This window comes from Osmerus mordax, chromosome 6 (assembly GCF_038355195.1).
Source record: "Osmerus mordax isolate fOsmMor3 chromosome 6, fOsmMor3.pri, whole genome shotgun sequence".
Taxonomy (NCBI): Eukaryota; Metazoa; Chordata; class Actinopteri; order Osmeriformes; family Osmeridae; genus Osmerus; species Osmerus mordax.
The window spans coordinates 11,893,566-11,909,229 of NC_090055.1; the positions used below are offsets into that span (position 1 = coordinate 11,893,566).

Genomic DNA, 15,664 nt, shown 5'->3' on the forward strand with positions numbered 1-15,664 from the left:
AATTTCTATGGCTTGCTAAATCAGTAAATCATGTCATCCGATAATTTATTATCCAAAATAAATACGTCTTAGATTTCAATGGATTGAATAAGATGAGGATACTATAAACCAGACTGCCACATTTCAAAGTCATTATTATCAAATCCATACAGTTCACTCATGTATGCGGGTAACCAGATATTTTATCTCTATACTCTTCACGTTGGATTTGAAATCATACACCCAATTTTCCCTTTTTAAATAAAGTTTTTTCCTTTTCTGCAGAACCTATTCAAAATTATTTTCTATAATATAGAATGAAACAGGATTTTCCTTTTCACACACATTAAGCAAACTGGTCAAAAGTTGTGCAAACTGCATGGTATACATCAAAAAAATATAATTATAAATATGGATCGCAGATGATACCGCTGGATATAGTACTGTACTCATTACAACCTTTAAGGTTTACTGTACTGAAGAGAAATCCAACTTAGGCCTTTGTATACATTATTGTATAACATATATGAATGAACTCAAAAAAAAAATAATTTTAAACTCAAAGAAAACTGAATATAATGTGTAATATATTCAGAAATGTCCTGTATTATGCAAAAGAGACATAGAGAGAAAGAGGGGAAGCCAGGGACGGGGTGAAAGTCAAACTGTAGACTCTTGTCTCTAATCCATTTCCTTTAGGAGAGTAGTCCACAATTAGCTTCTGCTTGCTAATCACTCTCCACTGGATATAAGGAGTCCCACAGAGCAGCATCCACGGACAGACAACTTCCACCTGTGGGGTAAGATACTTGTTATTTTCACATCCTTTTTATTGAGATCAGGCAAATAGATAAAATTCATAACACTTTGTGCTTATTACGTGCTAAGTAGGTTTGCCTTGCCCATATACAAGAAAAATTAGTCAACTATGATGGAGAAACATGTAAGATTGAGTTTTGAATGTAAAGACAGACAATGTGATACAATACGTTTTGTCCCATAACTGAAATACTATTTTGGGATGACAAACTTTTGTTTACTATAAGATATTGGATGTTTAAAAGTATGTTTTTGTTCTTGAACGACATTTTGCATTTACTGTAAATTGTGTTTGTTGTGTAGCAGGGATGCACGGATTCATTTTCCATTACCCATAGGTATTACCCCCCCCCCCCCCTCCCAAAAACTACTTAAAAAAGGCTGATTACTTTTGATTGTGATGTTTGAAAAGACACCATGCTAATCATATTTCTACAATAGGCTACGTTTTTTTTCTTCATTCACGTGTCAATGTGTCCATCAAATGTGTATACCATATGTGGTCATTTGTCCTATGTCTGAATGGGGTATACATTTTAATCTTAATCAATTATATGAAACAGTAATTTAAAATGAACTTAAATTAAAATGAGCAGAAATTAAAAGCCTCATCAGAAGGAAACATTTTATAACAAGTTCTGACTTTGTAGAAATGTACAGTAAAGTCAAAATGTCGGCATCAGCCAATTTTGTGATGTGAATATTGGCTTACGGTGTTGACCAATCATTTTCTTAAAAATGCATCCCTACTATGTAACACTCAAATGTGACGGGAGGTATAGCAATGACATGTGAATGTGTATACGTTCTGGTTGTGTTATTTCTGGATACATTTCTCAAAAAACTCTAAACAATCATATTTTACAGCACCAACTAAGAGTCAATTTCATCTGGGAGGGCAAAAACAGGTGAGACATAGTTTTATGCTACATACATGTATACTGCTCAAAGCCAAAGCACTATCAGTATATCTACTACTGTAATTGTTTAAATTGAATTATGATATTTTTTTATTTATTCTTTGTATTTTTCTGAGGCCTACTTACTTTACAGTAATATACAGTAAATGCATTCATCATTTAAACTTTCAGGCCCACAGGATAATTATGAATTCATGAGAAAGGGCACATCATTTAAAAAAATAAGGAATAGATTTAGTAACAGTGATATTTTTTCCCCAGTAAGCCGGCACCATGAGTACGGACGCGGAGATGGCCCAATATGGCAAGGCCGCCATTTACCTTCGTAAACCTGAGAGGGAGAGGCTTGAGGCCCAGGCTGCACCATTTGATTCTAAGAATGCCTGCTATGTGCCTGATGTCAAGGAGTTGTACCTCAAGGGTCTGGTTGTTAAGAGGGATGGTGGGAAGTGTGATGTGAAAGTCCTTATCACTGAGGAGGTAAGAGGATATTTTGCACGGAATTCTATACATCTATATTTTGCAGCCACAGTTACTGACACATTTAAGATGTTTAAAAATGTACAAAAACTATCAAATATTATTGAAATTCACTTGAAAAATGTATACATTATTCAATTAGTGTAGACTTCATGGATGTAATTGACATAATCTTTCAGGTTAAAACCTTCAAAGAAGAGGAAGTCTTGCAGATGAACCCTCCTAAATATGATAAGATTGAGGACATGGCCATGATGACCTACCTCAGTGAAGCTACTGTCCTGTATAACCTCAAAGAGCGTTATGCCGCATGGATGATCTACGTAAGAAAACTACACATATAGACATGAGCCACCTTAAGGAAGCAAATGACACCCTCAGAATATGTATACTTGAACTTTAATAGCAATATTTCCCTTTACTCTCTGCTCATATGCAGACCTACTCTGGGCTCTTCTGTGCCACGGTGAACCCCTACAAGTGGCTCCCTGTGTATGACATGGATGTGGTCAACGCCTACAGAGGGAAGAAGCGTATGGAGGCTCCACCCCACATCTTCTCCGTCTCTGACAACGCCTATCAGTTCATGTTGACTGGTATGGACTCTACTAATGGATGGCTGAATTCAAATATAGATGGATGGATTCTTAGTTGCTACTTGTATCACTTCTGATACATTTATTTGTCAATTGACTTTCAGATAAGGAGAACCAGTCAGTCCTAATCACGTAAGTTTGCGACTTTAATTGAGTGTATATTTTATATATGTATGTATATGTATATAAATATGAAGACTATAATGCTTAATGACTTCAGATGCTTGACAATACTTATTTTAATTAATGCAAACTAAATCATATTTTTATCATCTAATAAACCAGTGGAGAATCCGGTGCTGGAAAGACTGTCAACACCAAACGTGTCATCCAGTACTTTGCCACCATTGCTGTTTCTGGAGGTGAGAAGAAGAAGGAACCAGTACCCGGCAAAATGCAGGTATGATCTTATATACACCATATAAAGTGCATTCCATCAATTGTTGACCCATCATCGTTTTTACACCCCCCCCCCCCCCCCCAAAAAAAAAAAGCCATGGTAGAGTTCAAGGGCGTAGGTTTCATAATACATAAAAACTGTAAATATGTCCTCCCATTTTTTATTAAGAAAATTATATTCACCGGCTGCATCATCAGTTATAAACTAAATCTGTCCCCCCACATTTGAAAACAAACATACTCCCTTAGTATAGTTAAAATCTAGTTTATATCTTCAAAATATGTTGTCATTCTTGACAGCAGTCCTGTGGTAGTTTTACATACAGCACAACTTAAATAAGACTGTTAGTATATTACTTATATACTCATTCAGCAACTTAAGAGGTTAAGAATTTATGACATGTGCACTTTAAGTGGGGGGTACTGTGTTAACTCTGACCAAATATATTAAACTAAAGGTGTTCAAAAATAATATAAAAACAGGGTTAGACCTAGTCTAGAGGAAGCGTTCCAGGAGTGAATGACTAAAGACGAAGTGACGAGAGAATTATTTTGGATGATTGGTGATCAGTCTAAATGACCAACTGGTTTGTCTCCCTTCAGGGTTCCCTTGAGGATCAGATCATTGCAGCTAACCCTCTACTGGAGTCCTACGGTAATGCCAAGACAGTGAGGAATGACAACTCATCTCGCTTTGTAAGTTTGGAGGGAAAATTTTTACATTTTACACTAACTTAGAAATCAATAGGATACGTTGAAAAAGCCCTCTCTATGCACTATTTCAGGGTAAATTCATTAGGATTCACTTCCACATGAATGGAAAACTGGCAAGTGCTGACATTGAGACCTGTAAGTAGGTTTGGATTATTTCCCAGTTGCTCCTTTAAATAAATATTGGTGACCATTCAAATTGTTCTCATTTTTCTCTATCCTTTCAACCATGTCTCTCACAGACCTGCTGGAGAAGTCCAGAGTAAGTTTCCAGCTGCCTGATGAGAGAGGCTACCACATATTCTACCAGATGATGACCAACCACAAACCTGAACTTGTTGGTGAGGCATTTACTCCTTTTTCCACTCATTGAGGGTTCAGCCTTTTACATAAAATGTACAAATGCCTTGGGTGATCATAATTTTAGTTTTGTCTCCACAGAAATGTCGCTTATCACCACCAACCCCTATGACTACCCCATGATCAGCCAGGGTCAGATCACTGTGGCCAGTATTGATGACACAGTCGAGCTTGATGCCACAGATGTAAGTCACTAAAAGGGTTGAACTTGAAAATCATAATGTATTGGTGGTTTAATGTAAACCTTCTTTGCCCCTCCAGGATGCTATTGACATCTTGGGCTTCACCGGTGAAGAGAAGATGAGCATCTACAAGTTTACTGGTGCTGTCATGCACCATGGAAACATGCACTTCAAGCAGAAGCAGCGTGAGGAGCAGGCTGAGCCAGATGGCACAGAGGGTAAGCCAAATTGTTTGTATCGATGTTCTCAAGAGCATTCATTTGATATTGATTCATTGATATTCCTGTGATAAACATTGCACTCTGATGCACATTGCTCCTTTCTCTCCCCAGTGGCTGATAAAATTGGCTACCTTCTGGGTCTGAACTCAGCTGAAATGCTGAAAGCCCTGTGCTACCCCAGAGTGAAGGTTGGCAATGAGTATGTGACCAAGGGTCAGACAGTGCCTCAGGTAAGGCTTGGAAAAGCATCAGAGCAAATTTGTTTTAACCGAAAAGCTGTTAAGAAATAAAGTTTGATTGTAATATTCATTTTAGCATAGTGTTTTCAATTATTATGTGTAAAAAACTATTAATAAAATGAAATCAATGTTTAAGTGGAACCAACATTATAACACAGGTGAACAATTCCGTGAGTGCTCTGGCCAAGTCCATCTATGAGAGGATGTTCTTGTGGATGGTCGTCCGCATCAACCAGATGTTGGACACCAAGCAGCCAAGGAACTACTACATCGGTGTGCTTGACATTGCTGGTTTTGAGATCTTTGACGTGAGTTTGATCATTATGGCAATATTTGAAAAATAATTAGAAATACATTCAAAAGTGGCTTCTTTCATGTGTCATTAAACTATACATTTAGTATCTACTCTATTTTAATGATTTCATTTAGAGGAACAAAAAGTGCAGATAAAGTAAAAAACACATACGGTATGGTGGGATCGCTCAATAAAGTTCTGCCAAACTTTGCAAATCTACAGTACAACAGCATGGAGCAGCTGTGCATCAACTTCACCAATGAGAAACTGCAACAGTTCTTCAACCACACCATGTTCGTCCTGGAGCAAGAGGAGTACAAGAAGGAGGGCATTGTCTGGGCTTTCATTGACTTTGGCATGGACTTGGCTGCCTGCATTGAGCTTATTGAGAAGGTGAGGTGTCTGTAAAAACTGTGGATGTTTCATACCTGGCAAGGATACAAGGTTATTCATACATGCAGATACAGTATGAATAAACTGACATGTTCTTATCATATCACAGTGCTCATTAGATGTCTAATTCAATTATGCCGTTTCAGCTCACTCTTATACACAGTATATTTGACTGATCAAAGTATATTTCTACACAGCCAATGGGCATTTTCTCCATCCTTGAAGAGGAGTGCATGTTCCCCAAGGCTTCAGACACTTCCTTCAAGAACAAGCTGTATGACCAGCATCTTGGCAAGAACAAGGCATTTGAGAAGCCTAAACCAGCAAAGGGCAAGGCTGAGGCCCACTTCTCCCTGGTCCACTATGCTGGTACAGTGGACTACAATATCACTGGCTGGCTGGACAAGAACAAGGATCCCCTGAACGACTCTGTGCTTCAGCTGTATGGAAAGTCCTCAACCAAACTGTTGGCCGCGCTCTATCTTGCTGCTCCACCTGAGGGTTAGTATGGTTGAATTAGATTACAAACACACAGGTTTATACATTGAATATATTCAAATTATTTGTTAATAAATTAACAGTATCGTTCAAACAACAAGACATATTCATTTATTATGCTGTCTAACTCCTGACACTCCTATAACAGATACCACAAAGAAAGGAGGCAAGAAGAAGGGAGGTTCCATGCAGACTGTGTCCTCTCAGTTCAGAGTGAGTGAGGTTTTTAAAAATATATAATTTGGGATAGTTTCATGCTGTGATTGTACTTTAATGTTAGTGAGCATTTTAGCTTTATTATGAATACTATCTGATAGTAACAATGCTTTATAACAACCTTACAGGAGAACTTGGGCAAGCTGATGACCAACTTGAGGAGCACCCACCCTCATTTTGTGCGTTGTCTGATCCCCAATGAGTCAAAGACTCCAGGTAAAACAGTGTTTTACGTATTATTTATCTTAAGTCATTACTACTTAAACATAGAGTACATTTATTTGATTATTATTTCTACGATTAAGTTCCACAAAGTAAAAAGCTGACCCTAAATCTTTCATCCAGGTCTTATGGAGAACTTCCTGGTTATCCACCAGCTGAGGTGTAATGGTGTGCTGGAGGGTATTAGGATTTGCACAAAGGGCTTTCCCAGCAGAATCATTTATGCTGACTTCAAGCAGAGGTAATGTTAAACACAAATGCAACAAATATATAGTAGATAGATAACAACATAGCAATTAATAAAACAAATTTCTCCCTATTCAGATACAAAGTATTGAATGCCGGTGTAATCCCCGAAGGCCAGTTTATGGATAACAAGAAGGCTTCTGAGAAGCTGCTTGGGTCAATTGATGTGAACCATGAGGAGTACAAGTTTGGACACACCAAGGTAACATACCATACACTATTGATGAAGGGATACTGGCAACTCATGTTTGTGATCTACCAAGTTATTAAATATCTAATTTACCTGGTAAACATTCAAAATGCAGTTTAAAGTTTTCAAGAGTAATCCAACAATCTTATAATATGAGACCAGAATATGTCTACATATGAGAAATGTACTGTATTATAAATCCTCAGCAAGTAATTTCATTGGCATTTATTTGATCCTAACATCATACATCACTTTGCTTTCTACTTGAAGTGTTTATGTTGTTTATTTAAGTTTTGGTTTATACCTGTGTCTTAGGTGTTCTTCAAAGCTGGTCTGCTTGGTGTCCTTGAGGAGATGAGAGATGAGAAGCTTGCTACTCTGGTAACCATGACACAGGCTCTTGCCCGTGGATACGTGATGAGGAAGGAGTTTACCAAGATGATGGAGAGGAGGTGAGATGGAGATGATAACAGAAAAAATATTGATTCAAGTATTTGCATTCAAATCTTGTTTTTAGGGAGTGATACGTTTTGTTTTACTATGAAGCTTTTGTTAGAATAATGATGTAAACTTGTAATTTTGGAATGATGGCTATCTTGGGCTTGATGGAATGATAGACTTGATATGTAGGAATGGGTTAGGGTAAAAGTATGCAATTACATTGGATAATTTGTATTGAGCTTAACAATTACTGTGTCTATATCTCATTGTCAGAGAGTCTGTCTACACCATCCAGTACAATGTCCGCTCATTCATGAATGTGAAACACTGGCCATGGATGAAGGTTTACTACAAGATCAAGCCTCTCCTGCAAAGTGCTGAGACAGAGAAGGAGCTGGCCAACATGAAAGAGGACTATGAGAAATGTAAAGTTAATCTTACCAAGGCTGAGGCTCGCAAGAAGGAGCTGGAGGAGAAAATGGTGTCCCTCCTGCAGGAGAAGAATGACTTGGCTCTCCAAGTTGCATCTGTAAGTGAGCCACACACACACACACACGCGCGCGCGCACACACACACACACACACACACCACATTCAAGTCTAATTAACCTCTGTTATTCTCAGGAAGCAGAGGGTCTGAATGATGCTGAGGAGAGATGTGAGGGTCTGATCAAGAGCAAGATCCAGCTGGAGGCTAAACTCAAAGAGACAACAGAAAGGCTGGAAGATGAAGAGGAGATCAATGCTGAGCTGACCGCCAAGAAGAGGAAGCTGGAGGATGAGTGCTCTGAGCTGAAGAAGGACATTGATGATCTGGAGCTTACCCTGGCCAAAGTGGAGAAGGAGAAACATGCCACAGAGAACAAGGTATCAACATCTCACCAATATCCAAGCAGTAGCTTGTTGAAAAGCACCAAACAATAGTTTTCACTTGAACTAACTTTGTCTTGTGCAGGTTAAAAACCTGACTGAGGAGATGGCATCTCAAGATGAGAGTGTTGCCAAGCTGACCAAGGAGAAGAAAGCCCTGCAAGAGGCCCACCAGCAGACACTGGATGACCTGCAGGCCGAGGAGGACAAAGTCAACACTCTGACCAAGGCCAAGACCAAGCTGGAACAGCAAGTTGATGATGTGAGTAAAGTTATCTTTTCGTGCACAATTTGGGGTTTTAGCCAACTTTGCCTCTATTGGTATTGAATTTAATCTCATATAATGAATTGGTTTTAGGGATTCAGTAGGACAACTGACTAATATAACATGTTATGAATACATAGCTGTTAATATCAAAACTTAAGTATGAGAATTGTGTTTTGTCCTCTAGCTTGAAGGTTCTCTGGAGCAAGAGAAGAAGCTCCGTATGGACCTGGAGAGAGGCAAGAGAAAGCTGGAGGGAGACCTGAAACTGGCCCAGGAGTCCATAATGGACCTGGAGAACGACAAGCAGCAGTCTGATGAAAAGATCAAGAAGTAAGTATTGTATAATCCTTAGAGACATTCTTGACATATTGATTTCATTTACTCCAGCAATCATTACATTGAATTTCCACTTCAACATAATAATTTCGACGTCCAATGTTCAACCCCATCTATAGGTCATGCATTTCACATTGATTATTCATATTACTCACCTTGGAGTAATGCAATAATAAAGACCTATGAAACTGAGTTTTGTTTCTAATTACACTAATCAGATACCTAATAGATTACTTCATTGAATATCTTTGTCATTAGGGATAACAAGGCTTTTCTTTCTCAATACTTAACATAAAAATGATCAACGTGCTTTACAATTTAATTTCCACTCAATGACACAAAACCAAAACCTGACATGGATTAATGTGTGCACTAAAGGAAGGACTTTGAGACCAGCCAGCTCCTCAGCAAGGTTGAGGATGAGCAGTCTCTGGGTGCCCAGCTGCAGAAGAAGATCAAGGAGCTCCAGGTGCGCTGTAGTTGCTAAACAAGTAACATTTCCTGGTTTTGTATTGATGATATTGTACTTGCTTGTGTTTAAAATCCCCCTTGTCTATTTAGTCCTTTTCCTCTCATATGTGGGCCAGAATTTTGAGACTTTGATGCTAAATGTTTTCGTCTACTGTAGGCTCGTATTGAAGAGCTGGAAGAGGAGATTGAGGCTGAGCGTGCTGCCAGGGCCAAGGTGGAGAAGCAGAGGGCTGATCTGTCCAGGGAACTTGAGGAGATCAGTGAGAGGCTGGAGGAGGCTGGAGGCGCCACATCTGCTCAGATTGAGATGAACAAGAAGCGAGAGGCTGAGTTCCAGAAGCTGAGACGTGACCTGGAGGAGTCCACCCTGCAGCATGAGTCCACAGCTTCAGCCCTGAGGAAGAAGCAGGCTGACAGTGTGGCAGAGCTGGGAGAGCAGATCGACAACCTGCAGCGTGTCAAACAGAAGCTGGAGAAAGAGAAGAGTGAATACAAGATGGAGATTGATGACCTTTCTTCTAACATGGAGGCAGTTGCTAAGGCTAAGGTCAGTGATACAAATAAACCTAAACAGAAAGATAGAATTTATGTAAAACTGTACCAAGTAAGCAAAGGATGGGTTTTAGAGTGGGTTACAGAGGTTTATGGAAAGCCTTTTTATGTTCACCTTTTACTGATTATAAATTCCCTCTTAAAGGCAAGTTTTGTAAATTTTATATAATTTACTACATTTTAACAACTGAAGGATTTCACAAATTCAATTGGAAAACATTGTGTTACACTTAACAGTATAAAGAAAAAACCCTAAAGTATCTATGTCATTGAAACATGATGTTTGTTCCACAGGGCAATCTGGAGAAGATGTGCCGTACCCTTGAGGACCAGCTCAGTGAAATAAAGACCAAGAACGATGAGAATGTTCGCCAGGTCAATGACATCAGTGGACAGAGAGCCCGACTCCTCACTGAGAACGGTACGGGACATATTTGTTCAAAGGCCTACATGCAGAAATATGTTCCACAAGATGTATATTGAAAACAAGTATAATAGAGAATCAGACTTGAGGAAGAGCTTCCTTAATTCCCCACAGGTGAGTTTGGTCGCCAGCTGGAGGAGAAGGAAGCCCTGGTGTCCCAGTTGACCAGAGGCAAGCAGGCCTACACCCAGCAGATTGAGGAGCTCAAGAGGCATGTTGAGGAGGAGGTCAAGGTAAAACAACTAAAGAAGCCCTATGTTGATCAACTATGACAGTTTTACAGTACAGTGGTTTGCAAATACTCTTTTTTGGTCCCTTACTACTTCACCCACATCTTCAATTATTTTCCTCTCAGGCTAAGAACGCACTGGCCCATGGTGTCCAATCTGCCCGCCACGACTGTGACCTGCTGAGAGAGCAGTTTGAGGAGGAACAGGAGGCTAAGGCAGAGCTACAACGTGGCATGTCGAAGGCTAACTCTGAGGTGGCTCAGTGGAGAACCAAGTATGAAACTGATGCCATCCAGAGGACAGAGGAGCTGGAAGAGGCCAAGTAAGTAAAAAAAACAATTGTATTCCCTAAGCTCGCAATACAGAAAGTTGATAGTAATGTTAGTACCCCAATATAAAGTTACTGTCAACCACTCCAAGTTTGAACTCAGGACAGAACACCATTGTGATACTTTTTGTGTCAACAGAAAGAAGCTGGCTCAGCGTCTCCAGGAAGCCGAGGAGACCATTGAGGCCACCAACTCCAAGTGTGCCTCTCTGGAGAAGACCAAGCAGAGGCTGCAGGGAGAGGTGGAGGACCTCATGATTGATGTTGAGAGAGCCAATGGCCTGGCTGCAAACCTGGATAAGAAGCAGAGGAACTTTGACAAGGTAAAAAATATTGTGCCAGTTCTAGGTTTTATGTAATTGTAAGTGTGGAACATGGATGGACCTAAATCTGCAATTGGGGCTTAAGAACTACATTGACATGCTCATGCCCTGCTTTTGTGCCTTGAGCCTAACGCATTGTTTACATGTTGACATTATGTGTTAAAGGCTACTTTTGTGTGTGCTTCATCCTAGGTTCTTGCAGAGTGGAAGCAGAAGTATGAGGAGGGCCAGGCTGAGCTGGAGGGAGCTCAGAAGGAGGCTCGTTCTCTCAGCACAGAGCTCTTTAAGATGAAGAACTCCTATGAGGAGGCTCTTGACCAACTTGAGACTCTGAAGAGAGAAAACAAGAACTTGCAACGTGAGATAAATGTAGTGTGTGGTGCTTTTGTATTTTTGAAAAGAGAGAATTATTTCCTATTTCACCATATCATTATACTTTGCATTAGTTGATTCACAGAACCATCAACTGGGGGAAAACAGTTTCCTGTTGAACTCGTGTTGGATTCAGTAAACTAAGCTTGCTAATTGAACAAGCTTCTGTTTCAAATCACAGAGGAGATCTCTGACCTGACCGAGCAGATCGGAGAGACTGGCAAAAGCATCCATGAGCTGGAGAAGGCCAGGAAGACAGTGGAGACAGAGAAGTCTGAGATCCAGACGGCTCTGGAGGAGGCTGAGGTACAAACTCTCCACAATTTCTAGAATTAAGTGGAAATGATAAACACAATTAAGAATGACATTTGCTAAAACATTCCTTTATTTAGGGAACACTGGAGCATGAAGAGTCCAAGATTCTGCGTGTGCAGCTGGAGCTGAACCAGATCAAGGGTGAGGTGGACAGAAAGCTGGCAGAGAAGGATGAGGAGATGGAGCAGATCAAGAGGAACAGCCAGAGAGTGCTGGACTCCATGCAGAGCACCCTGGACTCTGAGGTCCGCAGCAGGAATGATGCTCTGAGAGTCAAGAAGAAGATGGAGGGAGACCTGAATGAGATGGAGATCCAGCTAAGCCATGCTAACCGCCAGGCTGCTGAGTCCCAGAAGCAGCTGAGGAATGTTCAGGGGCAGCTCAAGGTACTGTGAATGTTGACCATAGTGATGAGTAGACTGCCGTGAACTACATTAATACTTACTTCAGACCATTACTGCAGATCTAGACTTAAAATGGGGGCTCAAATATCCATCTCGGATCATATTTGTTTTGTTTTGGAAAACATGGGTGCATGTATATAGAAGGGCAATTCATAATATCATCCTTGCAAAGAACAATACACCTTGCAGTACAAACAGTATTACTGAAGCAGTTAAAGAAATACTGTACACAGCAGCATCTTCTCATTCCTCTCTACACTCTGTGGTGTTTCTAGGATGCCCAGTTGCACCTGGATGATGCCGTCCGGGCCGCAGACGACATGAAGGAACAGGCTGCCATGGTGGAACGTAGAAATGGTCTGATGGTGGCTGAGATTGAAGAGCTGAGAGTGGGTCTGGAGCAGACAGAGAGAGGACGCAAAGTGGCCGAGCAGGAGCTGGTGGACGCCAGTGAGAGAGTGGGACTTCTGCATTCCCAGGTGTGGACAACACACACAAACACACATACATATAAACACATTGTTACATAACATTCACAGCAAAGGTTTTGTTTTGCTAATATCCATGTGTACTCTCTTCCAGAACACCAGCCTGTTGAACACCAAGAAGAAGCTTGAGACAGACCTGATTCAGGTGCAGGGAGAGGTGGACGACATTGTCCAGGAGGCCAGAAATGCTGAGGAGAAAGCCAAGAAGGCCATCACTGATGTGAGTCTAGCTAACTAAGTACCACAGCACAGTTCAGTCAAGACACTCACGTTATTGATTTCACCATTTATTCATATAGATGAGAATAGGTTTAACTTTGGCGGAATGGATGTACATGGAGAAGCGCTCCCTGCCTTGCTGTGCATGAATGATATGAGGCAGGGAGCAATGAGTTAAATCCCCCAACGGGGAGTACAGACAGACAACATGGGGGAGAAGGGAATGGTGGTGGGTGGCAGCAGCGCAGAACACTAAGGTAATCAAGGATGCGTGTGCGTACATGTGTGCGCCTTTAAAGCGCCACCTATCGAGCTAAGCCTTTGGGCTAAGAAAACGGCGATGGGTGATATGACGTGCTCTGCCCGAGTGCCATGCCTGAACTAGCTTCGCTCATTCACAATTCAGTCACTACCACCATATCATCATACAGTAGCCTACCCCTATGGTAGCATACCTTCCACCTTGTGGCCATGTTCTTGTGATTGCTTCATAACTTATGTGTTCACAATTCTAGTGTCGACCCCCACTGATCCATCTAAGTAGAATGCAGAAACGTGTTAGATGGTGCTGATTCTTACAAAATTCAGTTCTCATAAGGCTTTGTTTGTTGGGTCATTCCACAAGTATATGGTATATATAATATAATGCTGTACTGTAAAATATTTTTTGTTCATGTAACCTGGTACAATATACTATGAGTATGTACAGTTCCTCAGTTCAACCAAGCTGTATTCTGTTGTTGCAGGCAGCCATGATGGCAGAAGAGCTGAAGAAGGAGCAGGACACCAGCTCTCACCTTGAGAGGATGAAGAAGAATCTTGAAGTGACAGTCAAGGACTTGCAGCACCGTCTGGATGAAGCAGAGAACCTAGCCATGAAGGGTGGCAAGAAGCAGCTCCAGAAACTGGAGTCCAGAGTAAGTTTGCAGACGTAAAATTATCCCTGTTGCCTTGAGAAAGGTTAAAATATTCTTAAGCCATGTTTTCCCGGTATAATGCTGTTAATAAGGACCTTTTAGCATGGGAGTGATGGATTCACCATGAGCTCCTGTTCTCCACCCAGGTGCGTGAGCTGGAGACTGAGGTTGATGCTGAACAGAGGAGAGGTGTAGATGCAGTCAAGGGAGTCCGCAAGTATGAGCGCAGAGTCAAGGAGCTGACATACCAGGTGATATAAAAACACACTCACTACACTGAGCATATTTATCAAATCTGCTCAGTTTTTTATCATTAGAGTGTGTGTAATTAGAGAAAATTAAGATTTCCTCTCTGCATCAGACTGAGGAGGATAAGAAGAATGTTACCAGACTTCAGGACCTGGTGGATAAGCTGCAGCTTAAAGTGAAGGCTTACAAGAGACAGGCTGAGGAGGCGGTAAGTCTAATAACTTATTTGAGCTTTGCTTATGCAAAATAAAGCTTTCCTAGCTTTCGTTGTATATCTCTATGGCTTTACCAATGGCGTTTTTCTTGTCTGAATGATCGCTGCAACAAAAACATTTACAATGTTTTTAAGAAATCTTTTCAAAATGAATTTATCCCAGGAGGAGCAGTCCAACTCCCACATGTCCAAGTTCAGGAAGGTTCAGCATGAGCTGGAGGAGGCTGAGGAGCGTGCCGACATTGCTGAGTCTCAGGTCAACAAGCTCAGAACCAAGAGTCGTGACTCTGGAAAGGTAAAGATCTCCTACTGTCACAACAAGGGTTCAGACAAAGAAACAAATGCATGACAGTGTTTTGTCAGACCATTTGTCAAATATAAAAATTCAATACAATAATTCCCTGTTTTTTTCTTTCTTACAATCAGGCAAAAGAAGCGGAATAGACACTAACCTGAGCAAGATCCTATGCCTAAACATTGCTATGTTTCATAAAATATGGTTTACATTGTGATATTTTGAGGTAAAAATAAATAAAAGAAACAATCTTCAAAACGTCATGGCTTGTTGTGGATTTGTTGTAGGAGGTAGAAATGTTGTCTAAGGTTGCACAATTTTGTACATAGAAATTAGTTTACACAGGTCAATAAAGCACATAAAAAATATCTGCATCCAAATTATGTTTCAAAACATATGGCCTGTGTAGCCAAATTAATTCTTCCATGTTGTTTCAGTGAAATATATTTGAAAAAGTGGGTCCTTTAGTGACTGCAAGGGATGCAAAATATACTGATAAAATAATTCTAATTCTAATCATATAGATGAAGAATAATTCAGGCTATTTTACCTAACTAGTACAGTGCCTGTGGTATGTATTAAGACTGTGACTCGTTGCTGGTTCTACAGACAGAATGTACATTCTCTTACACAATTCCTTATTTTTAATAAAATAACAATGAGCCGAATTTAACCTTGTCAGTTAGCCATGGCTATGGCTATTCAACCCGTGGGTGGGTATCTAGATAGCTAACGTTAGCCGCTATGTGGTGATGGATATAAAACTAATCCACACCTTTTTCTTGATGGCCTCCTCATGCGACAAAATACATATCCTTGACTCTTTGGCCCCCATGTTACCCTTATTTTATGGCGATGTGAGACGTTTTCTTACAAAGTCAGAAAGTCCCTTTGGTCGAACGTTATGTGGTAAACGCTAATGCCTGTAAATGGCTAACACGTTTATATTTATTTGTTGCAAACAGAACATTTGAATAATTTTA

At 40.4% G+C, this 15,664-nt stretch overlaps 1 protein-coding gene across 1 annotated transcript; it reads left to right on the forward strand.

Annotated features, from left to right (window-relative positions):
* Nucleotides 1-1,689: 1,689 nt before the first annotated feature.
* LOC136944779 (myosin heavy chain, fast skeletal muscle-like) lies at nt 1,690-14,939 on the forward strand. The gene is made up of 40 exons (XM_067238678.1): nt 1,690-1,706; nt 1,980-2,198; nt 2,378-2,521; nt 2,638-2,794; nt 2,899-2,926; nt 3,080-3,194; nt 3,797-3,889; nt 3,979-4,042; nt 4,147-4,245; nt 4,346-4,449; nt 4,526-4,664; nt 4,779-4,897; nt 5,065-5,214; nt 5,424-5,594; nt 5,792-6,095; nt 6,241-6,305; nt 6,437-6,524; nt 6,654-6,771; nt 6,855-6,978; nt 7,282-7,418; nt 7,681-7,936; nt 8,031-8,273; nt 8,362-8,538; nt 8,729-8,874; nt 9,259-9,349; nt 9,509-9,898; nt 10,198-10,324; nt 10,442-10,560; nt 10,683-10,879; nt 11,025-11,208; nt 11,401-11,566; nt 11,762-11,886; nt 11,973-12,281; nt 12,575-12,778; nt 12,882-13,007; nt 13,753-13,923; nt 14,070-14,174; nt 14,285-14,380; nt 14,550-14,681; nt 14,813-14,939. The coding sequence occupies exons 2-40, from the start codon at nt 1,992-1,994 to the stop codon at nt 14,828-14,830; spliced, it is 5,808 nt and encodes a 1,935-aa protein (XP_067094779.1). The 5' UTR covers nt 1,690-1,706; nt 1,980-1,991; the 3' UTR covers nt 14,831-14,939.
* The last annotated feature ends 725 nt before the right edge of the window (nt 14,940-15,664 follow it).

Excerpts from the sequence above, each read along its gene's own strand:
- LOC136944779 (XM_067238678.1), top strand. The coding sequence starts at position 1,992 with ATGAGTACGGACGCGGAGATGGCCCAATATGGCAAGGCCGCCATTTAC. Across the intron at positions 7,419-7,680 it reads ACCAAGATGATGGAGAGGAG|AGAGTCTGTCTACACCATCC; the intron begins GTGAGATGGAGA and ends TCTCATTGTCAG. Across the intron at positions 13,008-13,752 it reads CCAAGAAGGCCATCACTGAT|GCAGCCATGATGGCAGAAGA; the intron begins GTGAGTCTAGCT and ends CTGTTGTTGCAG.